The sequence below is a fragment of the Artibeus jamaicensis genome, unplaced genomic scaffold (genome assembly GCF_021234435.1).
Source record: "Artibeus jamaicensis isolate MK-2021 breed Jamaican fruit bat unplaced genomic scaffold, CSHL_Jam_final scaffold_378, whole genome shotgun sequence".
Taxonomy (NCBI): Eukaryota; Metazoa; Chordata; class Mammalia; order Chiroptera; family Phyllostomidae; genus Artibeus; species Artibeus jamaicensis.
Window position 1 is genome coordinate 558,426 of NW_026522044.1, and position 22,969 is coordinate 581,394.

The 22,969-nt window shown below is 42.9% G+C and overlaps 1 protein-coding gene across 2 annotated transcripts in view; it reads right to left on the reverse strand.

Annotated features, from left to right (window-relative positions):
• Window positions 1-9,271, reverse strand: part of DOCK11 (dedicator of cytokinesis 11) — a 198,562-nt gene extending 189,291 nt beyond the window's left edge. For both annotated transcript variants that reach the window (XM_037146004.2, XM_037146003.2), the window contains exon 1: window positions 9,029-9,271. In XM_037146004.2, the coding sequence (XP_037001899.2) occupies window positions 9,029-9,130 (102 nt within the window). In that variant the 5' untranslated portion in view covers window positions 9,131-9,271. The remainder of the gene's footprint in view (window positions 1-9,028) is intronic.
• Window positions 9,272-22,969: the final 13,698 nt, after the last annotated feature.

Below are 22,969 nucleotides of genomic sequence, written 5' to 3' on the forward strand. Positions count from 1 at the left end.
CTTCTCCCCACCCCCTGCCTGCCTCTCTCTAAACAGCAATGAAAAAATGTTCTCAGATGAGAATTTTTAAAAGTATGTGTTCCCAAAATAGACCTTTAAAAAGGCCTTTGGCCCTGGCTGGTGTGGCTCAGTAGATTGAGTGCCGGCCTGTGAACCAAAGGGTCACTGGTTCGATTTCGAGTCAGGTCACATGCCTGGGTTTCGGGCTTGGTCCCCAGTAGGGGGCGCGCATGAAACAACCACACACTGATGTTTCTCTCCCTCTCTTTCTCCTTCCCTTCCCCTCTCTAAAATATATAAACAAAATCTTTTAAAAAACAAAAAGGGCATTTGAATTTTAATATTTATGTGACTTTTGAAAGTGAGGATTAATGAGTGAAAGAGATGACAAAGTTCTGAGAGGGAAAGGAAAGAGCGTTAAACTTCTGCTTTTCCATACAGACCTCAACTCTGCTCTATCCACCCTTTGCACAGACCACACTGTATATACCACCAGAAAGGTGACTGCTTCTGCCAGAGGCCACACACACAAGCTCCCCAGATTGGAGAACCTTCACCCTGGGCTTGGGACTGGGTAGTTCTCCCCACTAAAGGTCTAGTTTACCCTCATCAGACTAGAGAAAGCTCTAGCTCAACTCACATCCCCATGGGTTCTTCATTATGACCAAGTGCAAATGGAAATGGTTATTACCAAGAACGTGATGGAGGTGGAGAGGGGTCTGCCAGCTTCCTTTTTCCAAGAAGGGTATGATTCCTGGCTCAGCCATGAAGCTCACCCTTTGGGACATGATTTGGAGCAAGGAAATAAAATTTAAAAGCAAGAGTACCTGCCTCCCTTCTGCCAATTTACTTTTGTCTGCTGACTTGCAACAACTAAAAGGATTTCTTGCCCACCATAAAGCCTGGGAATAATAACGAGAGCCATTGGCCATCCAGTGCTTTCAATGTGCCAAGCCCTCCTTTAAGTGTTTCACATGCAACAACTCCTTTAAGCCTTTCAACAATCTCACAAGAGGGTTATCAAGGCACAGGAATATAACTGGCCCAAGGTCACCCATCTACTTACTAGCTGTAAGTAGATAAGCTGAACTTTGAACCTGAGGTGTGCGATCCCAGAGCCCACTCCAAAGCACTACACACTCCACTCTAACAAGGACAAACTTCCAGGCAAATTCCAGCAAAATGAAACTGTCCCTTTGCCCTGCTTACTGCTCTGGGAGTCTCCAGGGTGCGGCCCTGCAAGAAACAACAAGGCATCTGGCTCTAGGTTGACATAAGCCGAAGGCCAACGTTACCCATGAATCCCTCTGCACTCCTGACAAAGGAAGGCTAAAGGAAAACAAGATCTAAATCCCAAAAAGATATGTATCATAAAATTACCGTTAGCATTTACAGAAAAAGGGAAACAGCTCTAACTACTTTTCCCTCCTGTGGTTTCTGGCCTTCCTTTCTGTGTGTGTGTGTTTTTTTTAACTAATAGTTTTTCAACATGTCTTACTGACAATTCTGTATCTCAGAAAAAAGCAAAACCAGGTAGTTGAACCAGGTAGATGGATTCTCCTGAATTCAAACAAGCAAGAGAAGGCCCTGGGGTGGAGCCCTGGGGATGTGGGAAGGGAGTAAGCACTTTGTACAGTTCACATAGGTCAAATAAAAATAACTTACACATGTATACTACAGGCAAATTTCTCTGAGTGTTAGACCTACAATTTACTTTCCCCATTCCTATTTTTTTAAAGGCCACTGTAATCAAGTAAATGTGAGAAATGCACTGGCTTAACACAGTTCATTAGCAATTGCCTATTGAACATTGTTGACCACAGAAAAATTCACACAAAAAGGGCTGGGGGCGGGGAGAGATGTAGTAACTAACTGAAAGTAGAAGGCAGAACCATTAGTCCCCTGCTGTGCTTATCTTCTGTTCTCTGCTTACATCTAATTTCCCTTCTTAGTTTGTGAGTTCCTTAAACACAGGAAACATTCTATTCGGTTTCTTCAGGTACCTGGTGGAGGAGGCTAGTTAGCCCCCTTTCTCCCACTGCTCAAACCCTGACAGTAGAGCTGCTCAGGGGTGACCTAATTTATCATCACTCTAACCAGAAGTTTGGGGTAGGCCTCCAGACCATTCCTCCACACCCTGCCTCCCACTTCCCTAATCACCCTCAACGTTGCAAACTTCTTCAATCAGCTAATCTTGTAATCTCTCTGTCCTCTCAGCCCCAGCTCTTCCTCTCCCTCCTGATCCCACTTGGAACTTCTCTGCCCTCAAGAACATTGTGTCTTTTGCCAAAAAAAAAATGCTACATTGCTCAGCCATTTCCTAGAATGTTCTCTCCACCACCTTGCTTAAATGAAACCTGGCTTTGCCCTGACAACCCTCTCAAGTTGAGTTGGCTCTTTCTTTTCCCTTCCCCTAGCACCAAACATGCTTTTCCTCCAGTTCACCAACTGCTGAGAAACCTCAAACTCGTCTTGACTCCACCTCCTCTGTTCTCTCTCTTCCTCCCACTTCTTCCTTCCCCCCTTTTCCTCCCCCTTCAAGAGTTACCAAATCCTGTTGATTTTATCACTGAAACATCTCTCACATTTTCCCCCTTATCTCCATTCTCAGTGCCTCAGTTAAAGCTTCAGTTATCACTGTCTGGAAGTATGTACTTTAACTAGTTGCCCAGGCTCCAGTCATCCCACATCCGTCGGATCCATCCTACATACTGTTGCCACTTCATTTCCCACTGAGTACCTGTTCCTTTCCAGGTACTTGGCGAAACACTGGGAACAGAGATGGATACACAGCTTGACTTTTTCCACTCATATCTAGAATGAGTAAAAATATTGGCCCTCCTGTCCATTATATTCTGATAGACCCTCCTAGAATACTTTTTTCCCACTAGACCACCTTTTTTTGTTTAAACCTTCATGCTTCACTTATACATCAGGCACTTTCCATACATTACCTTCTTTAATCCTCACAAGGACTCCACCACAGGTAGGTACAACTATTTATCCCCATTTCACAATGCAAGCAGGCAACAGAGGTCAGATTCAACCCCATGTCTGACTCTGGAGCCTGTGCTCTGTGTCCCACAGTTTACGTAGGACAAAACTTAAGTAGTTTAAGTTTTGAGACTTTGGAAAGAGTAAAAATAGGATGACCATGATGATGGTGAAGAATTTCAAAACCAAGTAATGTGAAAAATAAAGGAAAGGGCTCTTTTAGCTTTGTAAAGAGTAAATTTTAAAATGACATGGTGGCTGGCTCCAAATATTTGAAGGGTTGTCATGTAAAAGAGGAAGCAAACATTCTGTGTAGCTGCAAACAGTAGAACTAGGAGCCTAGCCCATGGTGGAACCCGAGAGTAAATTTCAGCTTAAGAACCTTTTCTAGCATAGCCCTTTAAAAAGCAAGGGATGCTTCCCTGGCCAAATAGCTTAGCTGGTTAGAGCATTGTCCTGCCAACCCAAGGTTGTGGGTTCAATTCCCTAGTCAGGGTACTAAAAGAATCAACTAATGGATGTGTCAATAAATGGAACACAAAATCAATGTTTCTCTCTATAAAATCAATAAATAAAAATTAAAGAATAAAAGGCAGTGATTGTTTAAAGACAATCATTTTTTTTTCCTCAGGGGTACATATAAAGGACATTCCTGCCCTGAGTGTGCAAGTGGTCTAGATTCTGTGGGCATCCAGCTCAGCAGTTTTTAGAGATACCGATGCCTGGCCCCACCTCAGACTTTATCGAAACAGAATCTTGGGGGTGGAGACCGTTGCTGCGAGAATTACAAACAAGGAAATAGTCTGTAAGAAGGTCCACTCAAATCCTTGAAAATAAGAAATACTAATAGCAGTCTTGGCTCCTATGGCTCTGGATTGAGCACTGGCCTGCGAACTGAAAGGTTGAGGGTTTGATTCCTGGTCAGGGCACAATCCTGGATTACTTCCCCATCAAGACACATGCCTGGGATGTGGGCCAGGCCCCCGGTTGGGGGCGTGGGAGAGGCAACTGATAGGTGTGCCTCTCGCACATCCATGTTCCTCTCCCTGTTTCTCCCTCCCTTCCCCTCTCTAAAAATAAAATATTTTTAAAAAGAAATATAAATGGCTAATCAACATACAAAAAAAAACTAACTTCAAGAGGTCTCAAAAACGCAAATTAGAACCTTGATGTACCACTTATCTCCTATCACATTGCACAAATTAAAAAATTTTAGCACTGGATGGTGTGGCTCAGTGGATTAAGCTCGGGCCTGCGAACCAAAGGATGGCAGTTGGATTCCCAGTCGGGGCACATGCCTGGGTTGCAGGCCAGTTCCCAGCAGGGGATGCACAAGAAGCAACCATACATTGATCTTTCTCTCCCTCTCTCCTTCCCTTCCTCTCTAAAGATAAATAAATTTAAAATTGTTTTAATTTAAAAAAAATAAAAAAATTTAATAACCAGGCCCTGGATTGTCCCGACACCAAGGCTTCAGGTTCCATCCCTGGTCAGGACACACACACAAGAAACAACTAATGAAACACAAAGAAACAAATCAAGAAGTGGACCAAGAAATCTATGTCTCTCTTGCTCCCTCCCTCCCTCCCTCCCTTCCTCTTTCTAAAATCAAGAAAGTAAAAATATCAGACAATAAAGGATGATTACCTATGGTACACCTATAGCGAAGTTTTGGCAGTCATTACACATGATTATGTACATTTATTATTGATTGCTGTGAAGAAATATCTAGAAGATATTGCTAACTGGAAAAACTATTTTAAAAGTTATACAATATATTTATTCAATCCATGTTTTCATATATACACACACATACACAAAGGAGACAGAGAGAAGAGTTTTGACATATCAACGTTAGAATACTGAGTTCCCTCTGAGTGATGAGATGCTGATGATTCTTTTGGTTTTCAACTCTTCTACAACACACATGTATTTATCATGTACTAAAACAATACCTTGCCCAGGTAGCTCAGTTGGTTAACAGCGTCATCCAGATTCGCCAAGGTTGCGGGCTGACCAGGTGCTCAGGGCACATTACAAGAAGCAACCAATGGATGCATAAGTGCAACAAACTGATGTTTCTTTCTTTCTCTCTCCCTCTCTCTCCCGCACCCTCCTTTTCAAATCAATACATAAAAATAATAAGTAATAAACATCCCAAAAAGAAGGTTTACGGATGATTAGGTGAAGAATCAATCCAGGGAATTTAACATGCTCATTTTAGGAAACAAATTCTACTATTTGGCGCTTCAAAGAAGGTTCAGTGGGGAGGCCTCTCTGGTTTCACAGCAAACTCTACACTGGGCTTTTTGGACAGATCCTCCAGGAGCGGCTTGCCCCAGGCCCTCATACCCTGGAAAAGCCCGCCGGGTAGTGAGACAATTTCATGTTTAGGAGCCAATACTCCGGGTAACCCTCCTGACTCTCCGTTCATTCAGATGCAAGCTAAGTCTCTGAATTGGAAATGCTTGGTCAACAAGCCCATTGAAACTGGCTTTATTCCAGTGTCAGTTGTTTTGTCCTATATTAAGTACTTTCCACAAATTCCCCAGGGGAAGAGAGCAGGGGAGCTCCCTGATTCCTTTTCAGGCCTTCCCTAAATTCCAACCTAACAAACATTCCATGCAAAGATAGTGTGTGTGCCTGGTGGGGGGAGTAAGCAACTGCAGAATCTTTGCAGCCCCTCTCAGCTCTGGGGGAGTATTTCCTCTACAGGAGTTGTATGAAATCTGGCTGGTGCCAGCCAGGAGACACTGCACACATTACACCGCCTCACGGGGCTACAACCTGTAATATCTAGCAACTCTTTCCTGATCCTCTGGCGCACAAGGAATTGAGGGTAAATTCAGCAGCAGCAAGCAAACAGTATTTAAACACCCAGTAGGTGACTTTCCCAGGCACAATGACTCCTCTTAAGGAGAGCCAGAATACAATAGGTTTACCGACTGCCTTTGTTCCCCCAGACACAAATAGCTATAGCCTGAACTGTAACAAAAACAGCGTTAAAACTCTGCATTGAAAACATGTATATATGTAAACACTTCTCAGTTAATCACATACACTCTCAGGTTATAATATTCCTCCCCAAGCCTCTCTTTAGAAATCTCTGCCAAAGTTCAATTCTGTAATTACCCATTTCCCTGGATTAATACTGACCTTCATAAAAATGCCAAAGTTACAGGAATATGCAACAATCAGTCTCTGTGTGCTTCATTATATAGTTAACAGATTCAGATTTGTGAAAGTACTAATAACTGAATGAAGGTCTTGAATACACAACTACATGCTATGTATAGCCTGCACCTCTGAATTTTTCAAACGGAGCAAAACAGAATGATGTTAGCGACCTACCAACAAGGATATAATTGTAAAAAGAAAACACCCAAACAGGAAGTACTGTATATTTGTTCAGCTTGGTGGGTTTTCAAAGGTGTAATGAGAGGTACCACCAGTGGAAAGTTTGAACTGCTGTGGGAATGACTCCATACTTAAATCCAATGAATATGTGACTCCTTATTGAAGCCCTAATAATGTGAGTGCCATGGGTTTACATCAGCAAGTGTGTATAAGTCCAACTTCAGAGAGCCCTAACAAACACTTTGGGGCTTAAATTTAAAAAAAAATCAAGTTATGGCAGCAGCTGCAATGAAGTCCACTGGTTCTCCAGCCACTGTGGCTTTGTTAACTTTGGTTATACCAGGTCTCTGTGTCAGAAAAGCAGGAGCCAAGAAACACAGCCATTTAGGAGAGTACACTCCATTTATGACTGTTTGCTTATTTCTTAACTGACTGAAAATTCACTAGGTGCTATGTATAACCTAAAATTGACTTGTGTATATATTCTGGGTGTTCTACTGACAAACACATGCACACAGACAGACCCAACTCAGGATGGAACTCATAAAAACAAATGGGAGAAAAAGTCATCCACATCCACCTATAACTATAGGGCATCTAGCATTGTGTCTTGCACAGTAGAGGTTCAATAGATAGTGGTTGATTGAGATGCCTAGAATCTGTTCTCCCCCACCCCCCAAATCTCAATGTGGATCATATACCAGTGTGCCTTGCATGGTAAAAATCTGTGCCCTTGGTTTCAAGTAAGCTAGGCTGGCACCGTCTCTTAAAAGATTCTCCTCCCACTAACAGTTATTCCAGCTTTGCCACAGAGTCAATGGTTAGGAAGGGGCAGCTGCACCTGTGCTACACAAAATTCTTTTCAAAACCTGGGCAAGGATGCTAAGGTTAACTTTTTGCTACTGAGGGTGGCAGGTCAAATCCCACTGACGGTCTGCAGAGTTCCATTTATTCTCTTGAGACCATCTGTCCACTTCACAGGCTCCCTTTACACGATGTGGTAAGCCAGCCACCCATGCTCAAGGAAGGTTTTCTTTCTTCCTGAATTTAGGAAAGCATTTTCTGCACTAGGCAGATTGAATCACTTGTTAACAATTACAGAAGAGAGAGCCCAAGTATAAATGCCCTGCACACAGCTTGCCTACCTCTCTTAACTGGCTGATGACAATGAAGATTCTAATCTGATCCAACAGGACCTCATTCTAAAATTGGTGAGACACACAATAAGCCAAGTCCATTTAAAACATTAAAGGTCTGGGTTTTGCTCTGCTAAACAGCAGGATTAAGCTCCCAAGGGTTCAGCCACGATAGAGACTTCTTTAAAGTCACTTGGCTTTGCACAGTTGTAGCTGTTAGGTATCTGATCTTCATCTCAAAGGTATATATTTTACCTTTGATCCTCCTCCAGAACTCCCACTAATGTCAACTTTCTCCACTGTTGGGATCAGGCCCCCGGCCTCCTTTTAATGTTAGCTTTATCGCAGATTCCACAAGATCAACAGAAAAATGAAAATGAAAATCTGTTAAGTTCCCTTCCGATAAGTTGTTTTAACAAAAAGAGCCCACTCCTAAGTAATTTAAACACAGCAGACGATACGCTGTAAGGTTGAGTGGAGAGACAAAAAACGAACCAAAAACAAAAAATCAAAGTAGCAAAACAAACTAGTTAACCACACTGACTGCTTATTTAGGGTTTGCTCGCTAGTCCAGAAAATTAGCAACGAGTTTCTAGCAAACAGGAAAAGGGGCGAATGTCTGTTAGTACCCATCCCCTTTCTCCAGAGTCAGACAATCCGGATGAGGCGGAGGGTGTGATGGGAGGGTTCCCAAGGGGCCAGCGCGCTTTCAAATCCCCATCCCCCATCCCTAAGCGGTGGGGTTCTCACCCCAGGTTCTCCATCCTTGGACTGGCACCCCCCATCTTCTCCCAAATCCCCACAGCCACCCCCCATCTTCTTGCCTCTGGAGCGCTCCTGGGTCCCAGCAGATACCCTCGCCCCAAGTCGGTCAAACCCGCTCCCACTCGGCCGAAAACCCCGTTGTTTCCCATCCCCTCACTCCACGGCAGCAATACCAGCAGCACCCCTTCAACACCCAACACCACCCTCTTTCTCCCCAGTAGCAGGAGGAAGTCGCTCTGCTTCCTCTGTTCTCACCGCCCGCCGAAGCTTGGGCGCCCAGTGCTTTTTGGGTGGGGTTCTTTCTTGTATACACTGTGTGTGCGCGCGCGAGTGTTAAGTGAAAAACGCTCAACGCATCCTTCCGCCTAGGCTGCCTCAGGTGCAAGCAGGAGGGAATCGGGATCTATTCGCGCCTGGTCCCTAGTTCTTTGTGGCGAGTCTAGGACCACGCGGGGTCCGCTCCGCAGCTCACACCTCGAGCCGGGCCGGGTTTCGAGCCCCCGATGGCCCGCCAACGTCCAGACAGGCTCATGCCCTCGCCGCGCCCCGCAGCCGCAGCGCTGTCAGCGGGCGCCCAGGACTCGGACCGGGGCCAGCGGTGGCTGGTGCGCAAACTTACTGAACCAGAGACGGAGAGCGCGGGCGCACCAGGGAGCCCCCGGAGTGCGGTCTCGGTCTCGGTCTCGGTCTCGGTCTCGCCCCGACACGCGGGAAGCTACCCCACTGCTCTCACCCGGAGCGCGTCCCCCGAGACGCCCGGTACCCCGGCCACTCACCAACACTACAGAGCCCCGGACGGCCTCCGACACGCTCTGCCGGAGCTCAGCCGCTGTGCCGGGCTTGCTGAGCCGCTTGGTGAATTTGCGCACTTCGGCCATGGCCGCGGGGGCAGGTTTCGGCGGACGTGCTCAGTGCCCAGGGCCGGGCCGGCCGCTGCGGCTGCTGCTCCCTCTGTTTACCCGCCCGCCGGCCGGCCACATCGCTGCGCCGCGCCCGCCGCCCCTCCCTCCCTTCCGCGGCTCCTCCCTCGTCTCCTCCTTCCCTCCCGCGCCTGCCTGCTCGCTGTCTTGCCCCACGGCGACTGCAGCCGCTCCCTCCCCTAGAAAAAATCAAGCCTTGCGCGCAACCAGCCAAGGAGGAGGGCGTGTCTGGGAGAAAGGGTGTGTGGAGGCGGGGGGGGGGGTAGATGGGGGGGCGAGGTCACGAGGTAAGAGGGGGAAGCGGCAACAGCTCCGGCTCCGCCCGCTCCTGATGTTGCTGGTGCTGTGCACCCGGGAGGGGACATCTGACTGCTGCTTTTTTCGCCCGTGTGGTGTTGGTAGTGGTGGGGGGAGATGGAGGTGGTTGAGGGGTGTAACCAAGTGTCTCTAAGTGTGGGGCATGCGCTACCCCAGTGCTTCTTTGACGCCTCAGAGGCTGCAATGCCCGCCGAAGGGCTGGGGACCTTTGTGTCCTCCACACACACCCCGAAAGCTCCTGAGTCGCAGGCTGTTAGGGGATGGGAAACAGCGTGGAGCGGCCGCCTATTGTCTGCTCCGCCGGGGAAGGGTTTCACCCCTGTGGAAGGGAGGAGAGCGGTTTTCTGGCACGAGCAAGCGGTTAACCTGGGTCCTCTCCCCGCCCACAGCTATTTTCTTACCTCGTCGGTCCTCTCTCACGGAGGCCACCCCTGGAGGGAGCAGGCTGTGAGAATTGGAAACTTGCTATGGCAGTACCCCACCAACATCACCACCGGCCCGGGAGACCTGGTGATGGAGCCTGAGCCAGTGGCAGGTTGTCTAGCTCAGCAGTGACTGTGCACCAGGGGTGTGGTGGGGGTGGCATTGAGAAGGCCTGATCTCCAGAGGACTTACCAGCCTTCTAGAAGCTTTTCCATGTGCCCTGCCATCACCTCTCCGTTTCCTACTACTTTCATTATCCTCTTCACCTTCCAAACATTGTTTTCCAAGAATCAAAGAACATTTTCTAACGAGATGTAAAACAAACATACTTAAGACAGAAATAAGAATCTTGAAGTACTAGTGCCCCTTCAAAACCTCCCCAAGTGCAAAGTGAAAAAGGCTCCACTGGTCGTAGCAATTTCTGTCTGGTTACTTCATTTGTCCAGAGTTTGAAAACGTCCCATAATTTCTGGGGAGCCATGTAGCCCTTCTAAGAGAATTCTTACGACTGCCAGCGGGCACTTTTCCCAACTTCAAAGACCAAGCAGTCACACCTACATAAGGAACTTTGTTGTGGGGGAAAAAGGGGGCATGGTTGATGGTTTCTGGGAACACAGCAAAGGCCAAGTCTCTTAGCAGCAAGTTTATCTGAGCAGCCATCATATTAGTCTGGGTGAAGCACAGATGGAGGATCCTGGAGGGCCTGGGACCTGGAAGTCCTCTAAAAGCAGAGAGGCCTTGTGTCACCGGTCTTGGCTTTGCACACTGTGCATGTGTGTGATTTGTTACTTGTTCTTTTTTGTTAGAGAGAGGGAGGGAGGGAGGGAGGGAGAGACAAACATCAATTTGTTGTTCCACTTATTTATCATTCATTGGTTGATTCTTTATTGATTTTAGAGAGAGAGTAAAACATTGATTTGTTGTTCCACTTATCTACACATTCACTGGTTGCCCCACTGGAGATCAAACCCGCAACCCTGACACATTGGGGTTGCTCCAACAAATCCAGTACCCATCCAGGGCCATTGGTTGCTTCTTGTATGTGCCCTGCCAGGGGATCAAATCCCACCACCTTTGTGTTTCCAGGCAGTGCTCTAACCAACCAAGCTGCTTGGCAAGGGCTAATTTGTTCATTGTTGAAGGAAGGTGGATCAGCATGAATTCATGCCCTCTAGACCTTGAATGTCTGTATGGCCTACACTGTTGGTTACCTCCACAATAGCTACACTTTTCCCTTGCTATCAGAGCCCAGATATGCTCCAGGTATAGGACAGAGCCACAGGGCTTAAGGAAGGCAGGCCCAGGTCCAGGTGATAAATTATGACTGGTTAAAAACAAATCGTGATCATCTTTCTCTGTTTACTAGTGAGATGGTCTTGACTCCCATTCAGTTTGGGCCAATGGAATGGAAAAAATGTAGTGTGGGAGGAGGGCTGTTGAGAAAGTTTTTCCACCTTTATAAAAATGGATGAGGAGGGAAACATCTGCTCCCCCTTTCATCCTGAGAGGGGTATTTTCTTGTGATGCGTCTACTCTTGGCAGCCATTTTGCAAACACAAGGAAAGTCTAAAATTATTGCTGAGAAGCTAATCCAGAATCTTTACAGCACTGAACTGTTGAACCTACCCTAGTACTGCCTGCAGCTGAGTTCCTTTGTATTTTTATTTTTAAAGGTTTTATGTATTTTTTTTTTTAGAGAGAGAGGAAGGGAGGAAAAAAGGGAGAGAAACTTCCATCCAACCTGGCTTACAACCTAGACATGTGCCCTAACCGGGAATTGAACCAGAGTCCCTTTGGTTTGCAGGCCAGTGCTCAACCTCCTGAGCCACACCAGCAAGGACCTTACTTCCTTTTTATAAACCTTTTCAGTTTATGCAACTTTTGGTTGCATATTGTCTTACTTTCAGCCAAAATCATACTTGTACAGACTCTATTGTAGACATTGAAAATACGCAGAGTTGAACAAGGTGGACAAGGTCCCTCTTCTGGTGGATCTTACATTCTAGTGCAACCAAATTAACATGTTTAAGACAGATAAATGCTATGTGGAGAATTAAGGTGATATGGTACAGCAAGTAACTGGAGTTGGGGATCTAATTTAAAATAGAGGGTCAAGGAAGGCATCTTTGAGGAGGTGAAAATTGAGCTGTCTTAAAGGAAAGGAGAAGCCAGCAGAAATCAGGAAGTGGAGCACTCCAGGTAGAAGGAATGATAGATATAAAGGCCTGGGAATGGGAGCAGACCTAATGTATTCAAAGCCAGATTAAAAACAGGCCAGTGTGAATGGAGTATTAAAGTAAGAGGAATAATATGATGTACTCCTAGAGTTGGAGAAGTCAGCAATTTCTGCAGAGGCTTGTGAACCATTGGACGCATCTGTCATAGTGGTGGTGTGCAAACACTGTGTGGTCATTGTGCAGGCTCTGTGCCCATTCCTGATGCTGTAGGTTTCACTTTTTCACTTTAGGGCTTCTGTTTAATTATATAGACATTGAGCTATGCACTGAGGGAGGATGCAGGATGAATTCATGATACTGTCCGTCCCCTTCAGGAAGAAAAATGAATGTCTACTAAATGATATGTTTCTGATTCAAGATAGTCTGTGATAAGTACTTAAGATAGAGAGACAGGTGAGATCACATCCAATTAGGGTCTATGGAAAGCTTCATGAAGGGAGGGAGTGTTTGAGCTGGACCTTGAGGATGAATAGGATTTGGACATGACTACGTAGATATAGTATAGGAAAATTGTAGGAGCACACAATGGTATGGATTCCAATAGGGTATTTTGTTGGATGGTTTCTTATCCACATTTGTTAAATATCTGATCTTATCACGAATTTACCTGTCATGTTAACGCTATCCTAATTGAAACAGAGATTCAAGTACTAGAAATGCTGTCAAGCTCTTTAACCTAGAAGTTCCACCTCTATGAATTAATGCCAAATAAAAACTCTCCTATATGGCCCTGGCTGGTGTGGCTCAGTGGATTGAGGGCTGGCCTGCTAACCAAAGGGTCACTGTTTGATTCCCAGTCAAGGCGCATGCCTGGCTTTCGGACCAGGTCCCCAGTAGGGGGTGCATGAGAGGCAACAACGCATTGATGCTTCTCTCCCTCTTTTCCTCCCTCCCTTCCCCTCTCTCTAATTATGAACTGAGATGCTTACAAAAGTATGCTCACCATATTGATGAAATAGCAGAGTATTAGAAACACCCTCACTGCCTATCCATAAGGGACTGCTTTATCCTCAATCCCTAGGACAATGCCTGATACATAGTAGGTGCTCAGAAAATTTTTGTGGAGTGAATGAATGAATAAATGAACATACATAATGAATCCATTCTAAGGAATTCTATACAGCTATTAAAAAGAATGAGGTATATATTTATGTACTGAAATGAAAAAAGCTCCAATAGAAATAAAATGTGAGCCACATATAATGTAATTTTATATTTATTAGGAGCCATGTAAAAATTCAGTAAAAAGAAATCAGTGAGCCTTGGTTGGTGTGGCTCAGTGGATTGAGCACTGGCCCTTGAACCAAAGGGTCACTGGGATGCCCAGTCTAGGACATGTGCCTGGGTTGTGGGCCAGGTCCCCGGTGGGTGGCAACCACACATTGATGTTTCTCTCCCTCTCGTTCTCCCTTCTCCTCTTTCTAGAAATAAATAAATAAAATCTTTATTTTAAAAAGTAAGTCAGTGAAATTAATTTTAATAGTATATTTTGTTTCACCCAATAGATCAAAAATACTATCATTTCAACACGAAATCAATATAAAAGTTATTAATGGAGATTTTAAAACTTTTCTATAGTTAGTCTTCAGAATTATTCAATGCCAAATTTTCATCAGAAATCCACGGTCTGTATTTAGATTTCATTATATTGGTTGGAAGATTAGATTATTTACATATCCAACTTGTTTAAGTTTACTTGTATCACATATCAGTTTTTATATTTAAATATAAATTAATTAAAATTACAATTTCAGTTGCTCAAGCCACATTTCACATGCTCAATAGCCATTTGTGGCTCACAGCTATTGGACAGGGCAGGCCCAAAACATAAGACCCAGCACCTAAGGCCACTCAATGATTAATTACAATATACAAATTTATTGTGTGAGGCTTTTCCAAATAGAACATACTGGTGGTTACTTGGATAAGATAACCTTATAACAAGCAAACTGTAACTGTGGATAGCTGTATATTCTCCAAGCACACTCCAAAATTCACGATCTCTTTCAGTCCTCAAAACAATCTTGAGCCCTGGCTGGCATAGCTCAGTGGATTGAGCGCGGGCCTGCGAACCAGAGTATCGAGGTTCGATTCCCAGTCAGGGCACATGCCTGGGTTGCAGGCCAGTTCCCAGCAGGGGATGCATGAGAGGCAACCATACATTGATGTTTCTCTCCCACTCTTTCTCCTTCCCTTCCCCTCTCTCGAAAAATAAATAAATAAAATATTAAAAAAAAACAATCTTGAGAAATAGGGAGAGCCAAGACTATTTTTTCCCATTTTACAGATGAAGAAACTGAGAAAGATAAGTCACACCATACTTGTCAGAGCCAGAAACAGAAGCCAGGTTTTCTACTTCTCTTTCCAATACACCACATAGTGTCAGATAATGCAAGTGGCCCTGAGAGAAACTCCATCTCACTTTATCTCATTATGGACCCATCATCCATGAATTTATAGTAATGGGATCAGATTGGATACAATATATAAGTATTTCAAAAAGTTAAATGACCTACTGCAATTGTAAGGCGTTTTAAATATAAACCTTACTGACCATGTATTAACAGCCTATTACACCACTTGGAAGACTGAGAATTTTCTTATCTCCCAGAGAAAGCCACAAACTCTGCACTTTAAAAAATTCACCCTCTTTTTCTAAATTCATCTTCCAGGAGTGTAATAAAAATGCTGTACCCATAAAGTGTTTGTGGATTTAAGGATGACCCTTTCCTCTACAGGAGGCTAATGATGTGTCTCTGAAAATGCAAATGTGGATGGTCTTCAGTATTTCAAATGTTGTAGGCACTAGGTGTTACTTGTACTGTAACTGTATATTCCCGAATGGTTAACTCATAAAAACACTGAATGGTCTAGGCTGGGGAAAGAAAATGAGGACTTGGAGCTAAGCAAGTTGAGTGGAAGCTATCTCTGCAGCAGAGTTGAAAAGAGCAAAGGCAGACTTTCAGGAGCCTTGAAGGGCAGATAGGTTGTTTCCAGGAAATTCAGAGACTAGGATCAAAGTAGCAACAAAGACAAGGAAGGCAGACACTTGGAGCTGGAGCAGACTTAACAAATCACCTACTGACTAGATTCTAGTTCATACTGCTTCATTGTACAATAGGGAAGACTGGGTTTAATTCAGACACAGGAAAGCAAACGACTTAAGACATGTGGCATGTCACAGGCAAGAGGAAGCACCTAGCCTGACACCTAGCAGGTATGCAATCAATCTTTACTGAATAAAGAGGACCTTACTTCTACTGATGCCCAAAATAGCGCCTAATAGTAATAAATGCAATGAAGATTGGAGGGTATACTAAGGGGAAAAGAGCGGAGCAAAAGTTTTTTGAGCTACTGTGTGCCAGGCACTATGATAACTTGTTATCTGATCAACCTGGAGAACTAACAGGAAAGTAACAACCCACATGGTCAGGGCCTATGAGAAGGTTACAATTAACATGAGAAATTTGGAAACAATAAGAAATATTTGAATATAGCCCTGGCTGGTGTGTCTCAGTGGACTGAGTGCTAGTCTGCGAACCAAATGGTCATGGTTCGATTCCCAGTCAGGGCACATGCATGGGTTGTGGGCCAGGTCCCCAGTAGGGGGCACGAGAGGCAACCACACATTGATGTTTCTGTTTGTCCCACCCTTCCCCTCTGTCTATAAATAAATAAATAAATAAATAAATAAATAAATAAATAAATAAATATCTTCCCTGTCTGGTTTTATGGTGGCTCAGTGGATTGAGTGCCCGACTATGAACTGAAAGGTTGCTTTGATTCCCAGTCAGGGCACATGCCTGGGTTGCAGGCAAGGTCCCACACTGGGGGCACGCAAGAGGCAACTGATGGATGTATCTGCCACACGTTCATGTTTCTCTCCCTTCATTTCCCCCTCCCTTCCCCTCCCTCCAAAAGTAAATAAATAAAATCTTTTTAAAAATTAATAAAGCCTCGGCTGGTGTAGCTCAGTGGATTGAGTGCTAACTTGTGAACCAAAGGGTTGCTGGTTCAATTCCCAGTTGGGGCATATGCCTGGGTTGTGGGCCAGGTTTCCTGGTATGGGGTGTGTGACAGGCAACCACACATTGATGATTTTCTCCCTCTTTCTCCCTCCCTTCCCCTTTGTCTAAAACTAAAAAAATAAAATATTTAAAAAATTGTCGATAATCTTGTACCTTTAAAATACATAAATAAATTAATCTAAAAAATAAATGTTTGAATATAAACTGGGTGTTAAATGATATTAAGGAATGAATAATTGTTAATTTTATTAGCTCTGATCATAGCATGGAAGTTATGCTTAAAAAGTTTTTTGCAGAGTTGAAGTGCAAACTGAATTATTTACAAATGAAATGACATGATATCAAGTGTTTGCTTGAAAATACTACAGAAAGTTCCAAGACCATTCAATTGGGAAAAAATAGTCTCTTCACTAAATGGTACTGGAGGAACCAGATTTGCACATTCAGAAGAATGTGAATTTGGACCCCCTACCTCACACCCTGTATGAAAATTAACCCCAAATGGATTTATGATCTAATTATAAAAGCCAAAACTATAAAAGTATTGGAAGAAAACACAGGGATATGTATGTCATTATGACCTCAGATTTGGCAGTTGATTCTTAAATTTGATGCCACGAGACCCCAAAGAAAAAAAAAGATAAATAAGACTTAATCAAAATTTTAAAATCTTCTGCACATCAAACTACATTATCAAGACATAACCCACAGAATGAGGAAAATATTTGCAAATTATATATCCAATAATAGTTTAGTATCCAGAATATATAAAGAAGTCTTATAACTCAATTAAACACAAACAGCCCAGTTAAGAAAATGGGTAAAGGACTTGGATAAACATTTATCCAAAGACATACAAAGAGTCAACTAGCAAATAGACAACAAATAGTCAACATGAAAAGATGCTCAACATTAATGGTCTTTAAAGAAATTTAAATCAAAACCACAATGAGATACTACTTTCCACCCACTAGGATGGGTATAATCAAAAGAAGAGAGAGAGAGAGAGAATAAGAAGTATTGGTCAGAATGTGGGGAAATTGGAATCTTCATACATTGTTGATGGGAATGTAAAATGGTACAGCTGCTATGGAAAAAACATTTTGGTTGATTCCTCAAAAATGTAAGCATAGCATTATCATATGATCAAGTAATTCTAATCCTAGCTATATATCCAAGAGAAGTAAAAGCATATGTCCATACAGACACTTGTATATGAATGTTTATAGCAGCATTATTCATAACAACCAAAATGTGAAAACAACCCAAAGGTCCATCAGTAGATGAACAGATAAATCAATTGTGGTATACCATATAATTGAAATATTTTCAGCCATAAGAGGGGTGCACTGCTGATACATGTTACAGCTTGGATGAATCTTGAAAACATTATACTAAGTGAAAGAAGCTAGACACAAAAGGTCACATATTGTACAATTCTTTTTACATTAAGTACTGGGAAAAGGCAAATTCATAGAGACAGAAAGCAAATTAGTGGTTGCCAGGGGTGGCAGAAGGGGAAATAGGGAGTAATTATTTAATGGGTATAGGTTGTTCTTCTGGGATGATGAAAAAGTTTTGAAACTAGAGAGAGGTAGTGGTTGCACAGCATTTTTAAAAAGATTTTATTTATTTATTTTCAGAGAGAGGGGAAGGGAGGGAGGAAGAGGGGGAAACAAACATCAATCTGTTTCTTCTTGCAAACCCCTACTGGGAACTTGGCCCCAGACCCAGACATGTGCTCTGACTAGGAATCTAGCCGGCGACCTTTCACTTTGCAGGGTGATGCCCAACCCACTGAGCCACATCAGTCAGGGCTGCACAGCATTTTGAAGGCACCAAAATTGTACATTTAAAAAACAATTGACTATAGAATATTATTCAACCTTTCAAAAGAAGGAAATTCTGACACATACTACATCAATGAACCTCGAGGACATTATGCTGAGTGAAATAAGCCAGTCACAAAAGGACAAATACTACATGAGATATCTAGCTTGTCAAAATTATGGGAACAACAAGTAGAAAGGTGTTTTCCAGGGTCTGGGGGTGGGAAGGAGAAAATGGGCAGTTGTTTTATGGGTATAGAATTTCAGTTTTGCCAGATAAAAATATTCTAGAAATCTGTCTATACAACAATGTGAATACAGTCATACCTCAGTACTTGCCAGCTTCAGAACTCATCAAACCCTGTATTTGTTGCATTTTGACTAGAAAAAAAGTGTTTCAGCACTTGGCACTTGCTCTGGACTCATTGTGCTAGCTAGATTTTGTACAAGTCACGACGCCATCATGTAAGAGCAAATGCTTCATTGTTTGATACTCATCAGTTTGGGCACTCATCACAAGTCCCAGAACTAACTAACAATGAGTACCAAGGTGCCAATGTATAGCTAACACTACTGAACAGTACACATAGAAATGGGTAAGAGGGTAAATTTTATTTTATTTTATATTTTAACGATTTTATTTATTTATTTTTAGAGAGAGGGGAAGGGAGGGAGAAAGAGAGGGAGAGAAACATTGATGCATGGTTGCCTCTCACACCTCCCCCCCACTGGGAACTGGCCTGCAACCCAGGTATATGCCCTGAGTGGGAATTGAGCCAGTGACTCTTTGGTTCACAGGCTGGTGCTTAATCCACTGAGCCATACCAGCCAGGGCTACAGGGTAAATTTTATATTATGTGTTTTTAGCACAATTAATTTTTTAAATATTATTTATTTATTTATTCGTAGAGAGAACAGAAAGGAAGGAGAGAGGGAGAGAATCATCAATGTGTGGTTGCTTCTCACACACCCCCTTTTGAGGACCTGACCCACAACCCAGGCATGTGCCTGACTGGGAATCGAACCAGCGACATTTTGGCCAGCACCCAATCCACTGAGCCACGCCAGCCAAGTCAGCACCATTAATTTTTTAATTTAAAAATAGTAACTGGGACCTGGCTGGCGTAGCTCAGTGGATTGAGTGCGGGCCTGCAAACCAAAAGATCACAGTTCAATTCCCAGTCAGGGCACATGCCTGGGTTGCAGGCCAGTTCCCAGCAGGGGACACATGAGAGGCAACCACACATTGATATTTCTTTCCCTCTCTCCTTCCCTTCCCCTCTGAAGATAAATGAATAAAATCTAAAAAAAATTTTTTTTAAATGGTAACTGGCCCTGGCTGGTGTGACTCACTTGGAGCATTGTTCCACACACAGAAGGTTGGGGGTACAATCCCTGGTCAGGGTGCATATGGGAGGCAACCAATCCATGTTTCTCTCTCACATCAATGTTTTTTCTCTCTCTCTCCCTTTCTCTCTAAAATCAATAAACATATTTAAAGTTGTTTAAATAGCTAACTCTATGTTATAGAAGTTTAGCTCAATAAAAAGATGTTGTACTACACAAAAGAAAATAGGGGTGTGGTGGTCGATGAAAAGAGATTTAGTAAATAGCCCGTAACTGTTGAAGCTGGGTGATGAGTACATGAGGATTTCATTATATGATCCTTTCTGCTTTGCATATGATGTGCAGTATATGTAATTTTCCATCATGAAAAGTAGAGAGAAGTTGTACTGTAAAACTTATCAATATAAAACATATTGTCCATTTTCAAAAATGTCTTGACTTTGAAAGTCTGAAGTTATGCCCTAATAAGCTGCCTGTGTGTGCTGGTTTGGTGGGAAAAATACTTCCAAGGAAGCCGGAGAGTGTTGGGAACAATGATGTCTAAGGGGACACATTCATGTAGTTATTATTATGTGATAATCTGCCTTTTCAAATGGTGTGCCATGCCCACCAATTACTGAACGTCCATAAGAGTTTGCCAGGAGAACAAAAACATGATAAGGACTGAGTGAACAGGCAATATTTACCACTTACACATCACTGAAATATATTGTCTCCCCAGTGATTGCAGTTTCTATGACACTCAGAATTATGCATTAAATGTATGCACCACCATCAGGGTTGCCACACTAAGCCATTCTAGAGAATACCAATTACATCCTAGATGTTGCAAATGGCAGATCCTGGAGATATGTAGAGACAGGCTGTTCAGCCATCTGCAAGTGGCCTTTGCTATGTAAACTCATTCTCCTCCCTCCCTGGGGATATTTTGGTTGAAAGAAAAGTTATAAACAAACAAACAAAATAAACAAAAACCAGAGTCTTCTGGGGCTCAAACTGAGTCTGAATCTAACAAAGACAGAATAATTACAAGTGAACATAAACAGTCAGAGCCTTTCATTTCTAAAAACTCAGTAGCTGAGCTGTCTAGAGTGAAATAATGATTTCTGAAACAGCTCAATTCAAGAGCACCTAAATATGATAAAACGATATTTGTGTTCTTCCCTTTGCTCCAATAATATCTGTTCCAAATGGCTTCTTCATATTAAGTTGCAATTAAAACAAAATATAGTGTAGTGGTTACATAAATAAGCATATACGAGGTCTGTCCAGGAGGTATCCAGCCATGTAATATGAAAAAATAGAGACATTTATAAAAGAAGATGCAAGATACAAGAAACACTGTACATAGGACAATAACTCCTCAGTCCCCTTCAAATTAGGCACCTTGGGACCTCACACAGTTCTCCCAATCACCATCAGCTGCCCCATCGTATTTTCCTGAATCGCATCAACAGTCTGAAATCTTTCCCCTTTCAAAGGTGATTTTAGTTTTAGGAAAAGCCAGAAATCACAAGGAGCCAAATCTGGGCTGTAGAAAGGCTGAGTCACCTGGTTCCTTTGATGTTTCTCGAAAAACTCTGCATGAGATGTGATGCATGAGCAGACACGTTATTGTGATGAAGCTACCAGTCACCAGTTGCCCATAGCTGAAGCCTTCTGAATTGTCCAGAAAGTTTCTACAGAGGAATGTTCAAGCTTAACACAAATTTTGAAGTGCATTTGTTACTGTATTTTCTCAGTCATTTTGAATGCGATGGCCACACAGTACACATGCTCACTCAATGGTGTCTACTGCCCCCACCGACTAGTACAGTAAAGTGGTCATTGTTGACACATATGGATTCCAGCCCACTTTCCTCGGCTGCCAGGAAAACATTAAAAAACAGGGGAAACTAATTTTAATATATTTTCTTTAAGCCAATATCTCCAAATATTATAATTTCAACATGTGACCAATATGAAATAATTATTGATGTGATATTCTTTTTTCTGTATTGTCTTTGAAATCTGATGTGTATTTTACCCTTTACATCACCTCTCAGTTCAGACTAGCCCCATTTCAAGTGTTCCATAGCTACATGTGGTTAGTGGTTACTGTGTTAGTCAGCACAGATCTATATGCTGACAACTCCCAAATTTATTTTTCCAGCTCAGATCTCTGCCCTGAACTGCAGACTTGTACATCTAAGTGTCTGTTCAACTGCCCTACCTGGAGTTAGTACCAGCATCTCAAACTTAATACTATGTCCAAAACAAAGCTTCTCGTCTTCTCCAAAAATCATTTCAAAAGGTTTACACATTTCTGTTAATGGCATATCCATTTTTCCAGTTGTTCAGTCCCAAAATCTTTGAGCCATCCTAGGCTCCTCTCTTTCTCTCATACCCTCTATCCAGCCCATTAACAAATCCTGGTGGCTTGACTTTCAAAATATAAGACCATCTCTCACCAACTCCACTGCCAATACTCTGGTCCAAAGCACAGTCATCTCTTACTTAGGTAATGCATCAGCCTCCTACATAGTCTCCTTGCATGCAGCTTTGGCCCCTTTCAGTTTGTTCACATCACAGCAATCAAAGTAATCCTGTCAAAATGAAAATCAGCTCCTGCCCTGGCTGGTGTAGCTCAGTGGATTGAGTGCCAGCCTGCTTCAAAGGGCTGCCAGTTTGATCCCCTGTCAGGGCATATGCCTGGGTTATGGGTTCAGTCCCTGGTCCGGGCATGAATGAAAGGCAACCAATAGATGTCCCTCTCACACGTCGATGCTTCTCTCCCTCTCCTTCTCCTCCCTTCCCCCTCTCTAAAAATAAATAAATAGAATTTTTATAGGGCATTTACTTATCCCCCTCCTGAGACATCCACTTGGCTCCCTCTCTGGCACCTTCTCAGTGAGGTCTTTTCTGAACATCCAATTTACTAAAATTGTAACCCCCATCCCCTGGCCAGTGTGGCTCAGTTTGTTGGAGCATTGTCCCATACACCAAAAGGTTGGTGGTTCAATTCCCAGTCAGGGCACCTGCTTAGGTGGTAGGTTTGATCCCTTGTAGGGGCACATATAGGAGGCAACCAAGTGATGTTTCTCTCTTACATCTATGTTTCTCTCTCTCTAAAATCAATGAACACATTTTTAAAAATAAAATAAAATAAAATTGCAACACATAGTCACCCCAGGTTCTCTATTTGTTTTCTCTTTCCTTGTTTTATTTTCTCCCCAAAGCACTTATTACCTAAATATTTTGTTTAGTATTTGTCTCTCCCCAGTAGAATATAAGCTCTGTGTGAGCCAAGTTTTTTTGTCTGTTTTATTCATAACTATATCCACTGCACATAAATAGTGCTTGGCACATGGCAGGTGCTCAGTAAATATTAGTTGAATGATTGAATGATATAAAATTCCTATTCAGCACCATTGTACATGATATGAAGAAAGTATGTAATGAAAAGACACAAAAGCACTGTTCTCATTTTCAAATACTGCTTTTTATGTTATATTTTATAATGAAACTTGAAAATATAAGATATCTCAGCTTAATGTATTTTATTCTTTTTTTTCAAAGATTTTATTTATCTCTAGCTGGTGTGGCTCAGTGGATTGAGTGCTAGCCTGTGAACCA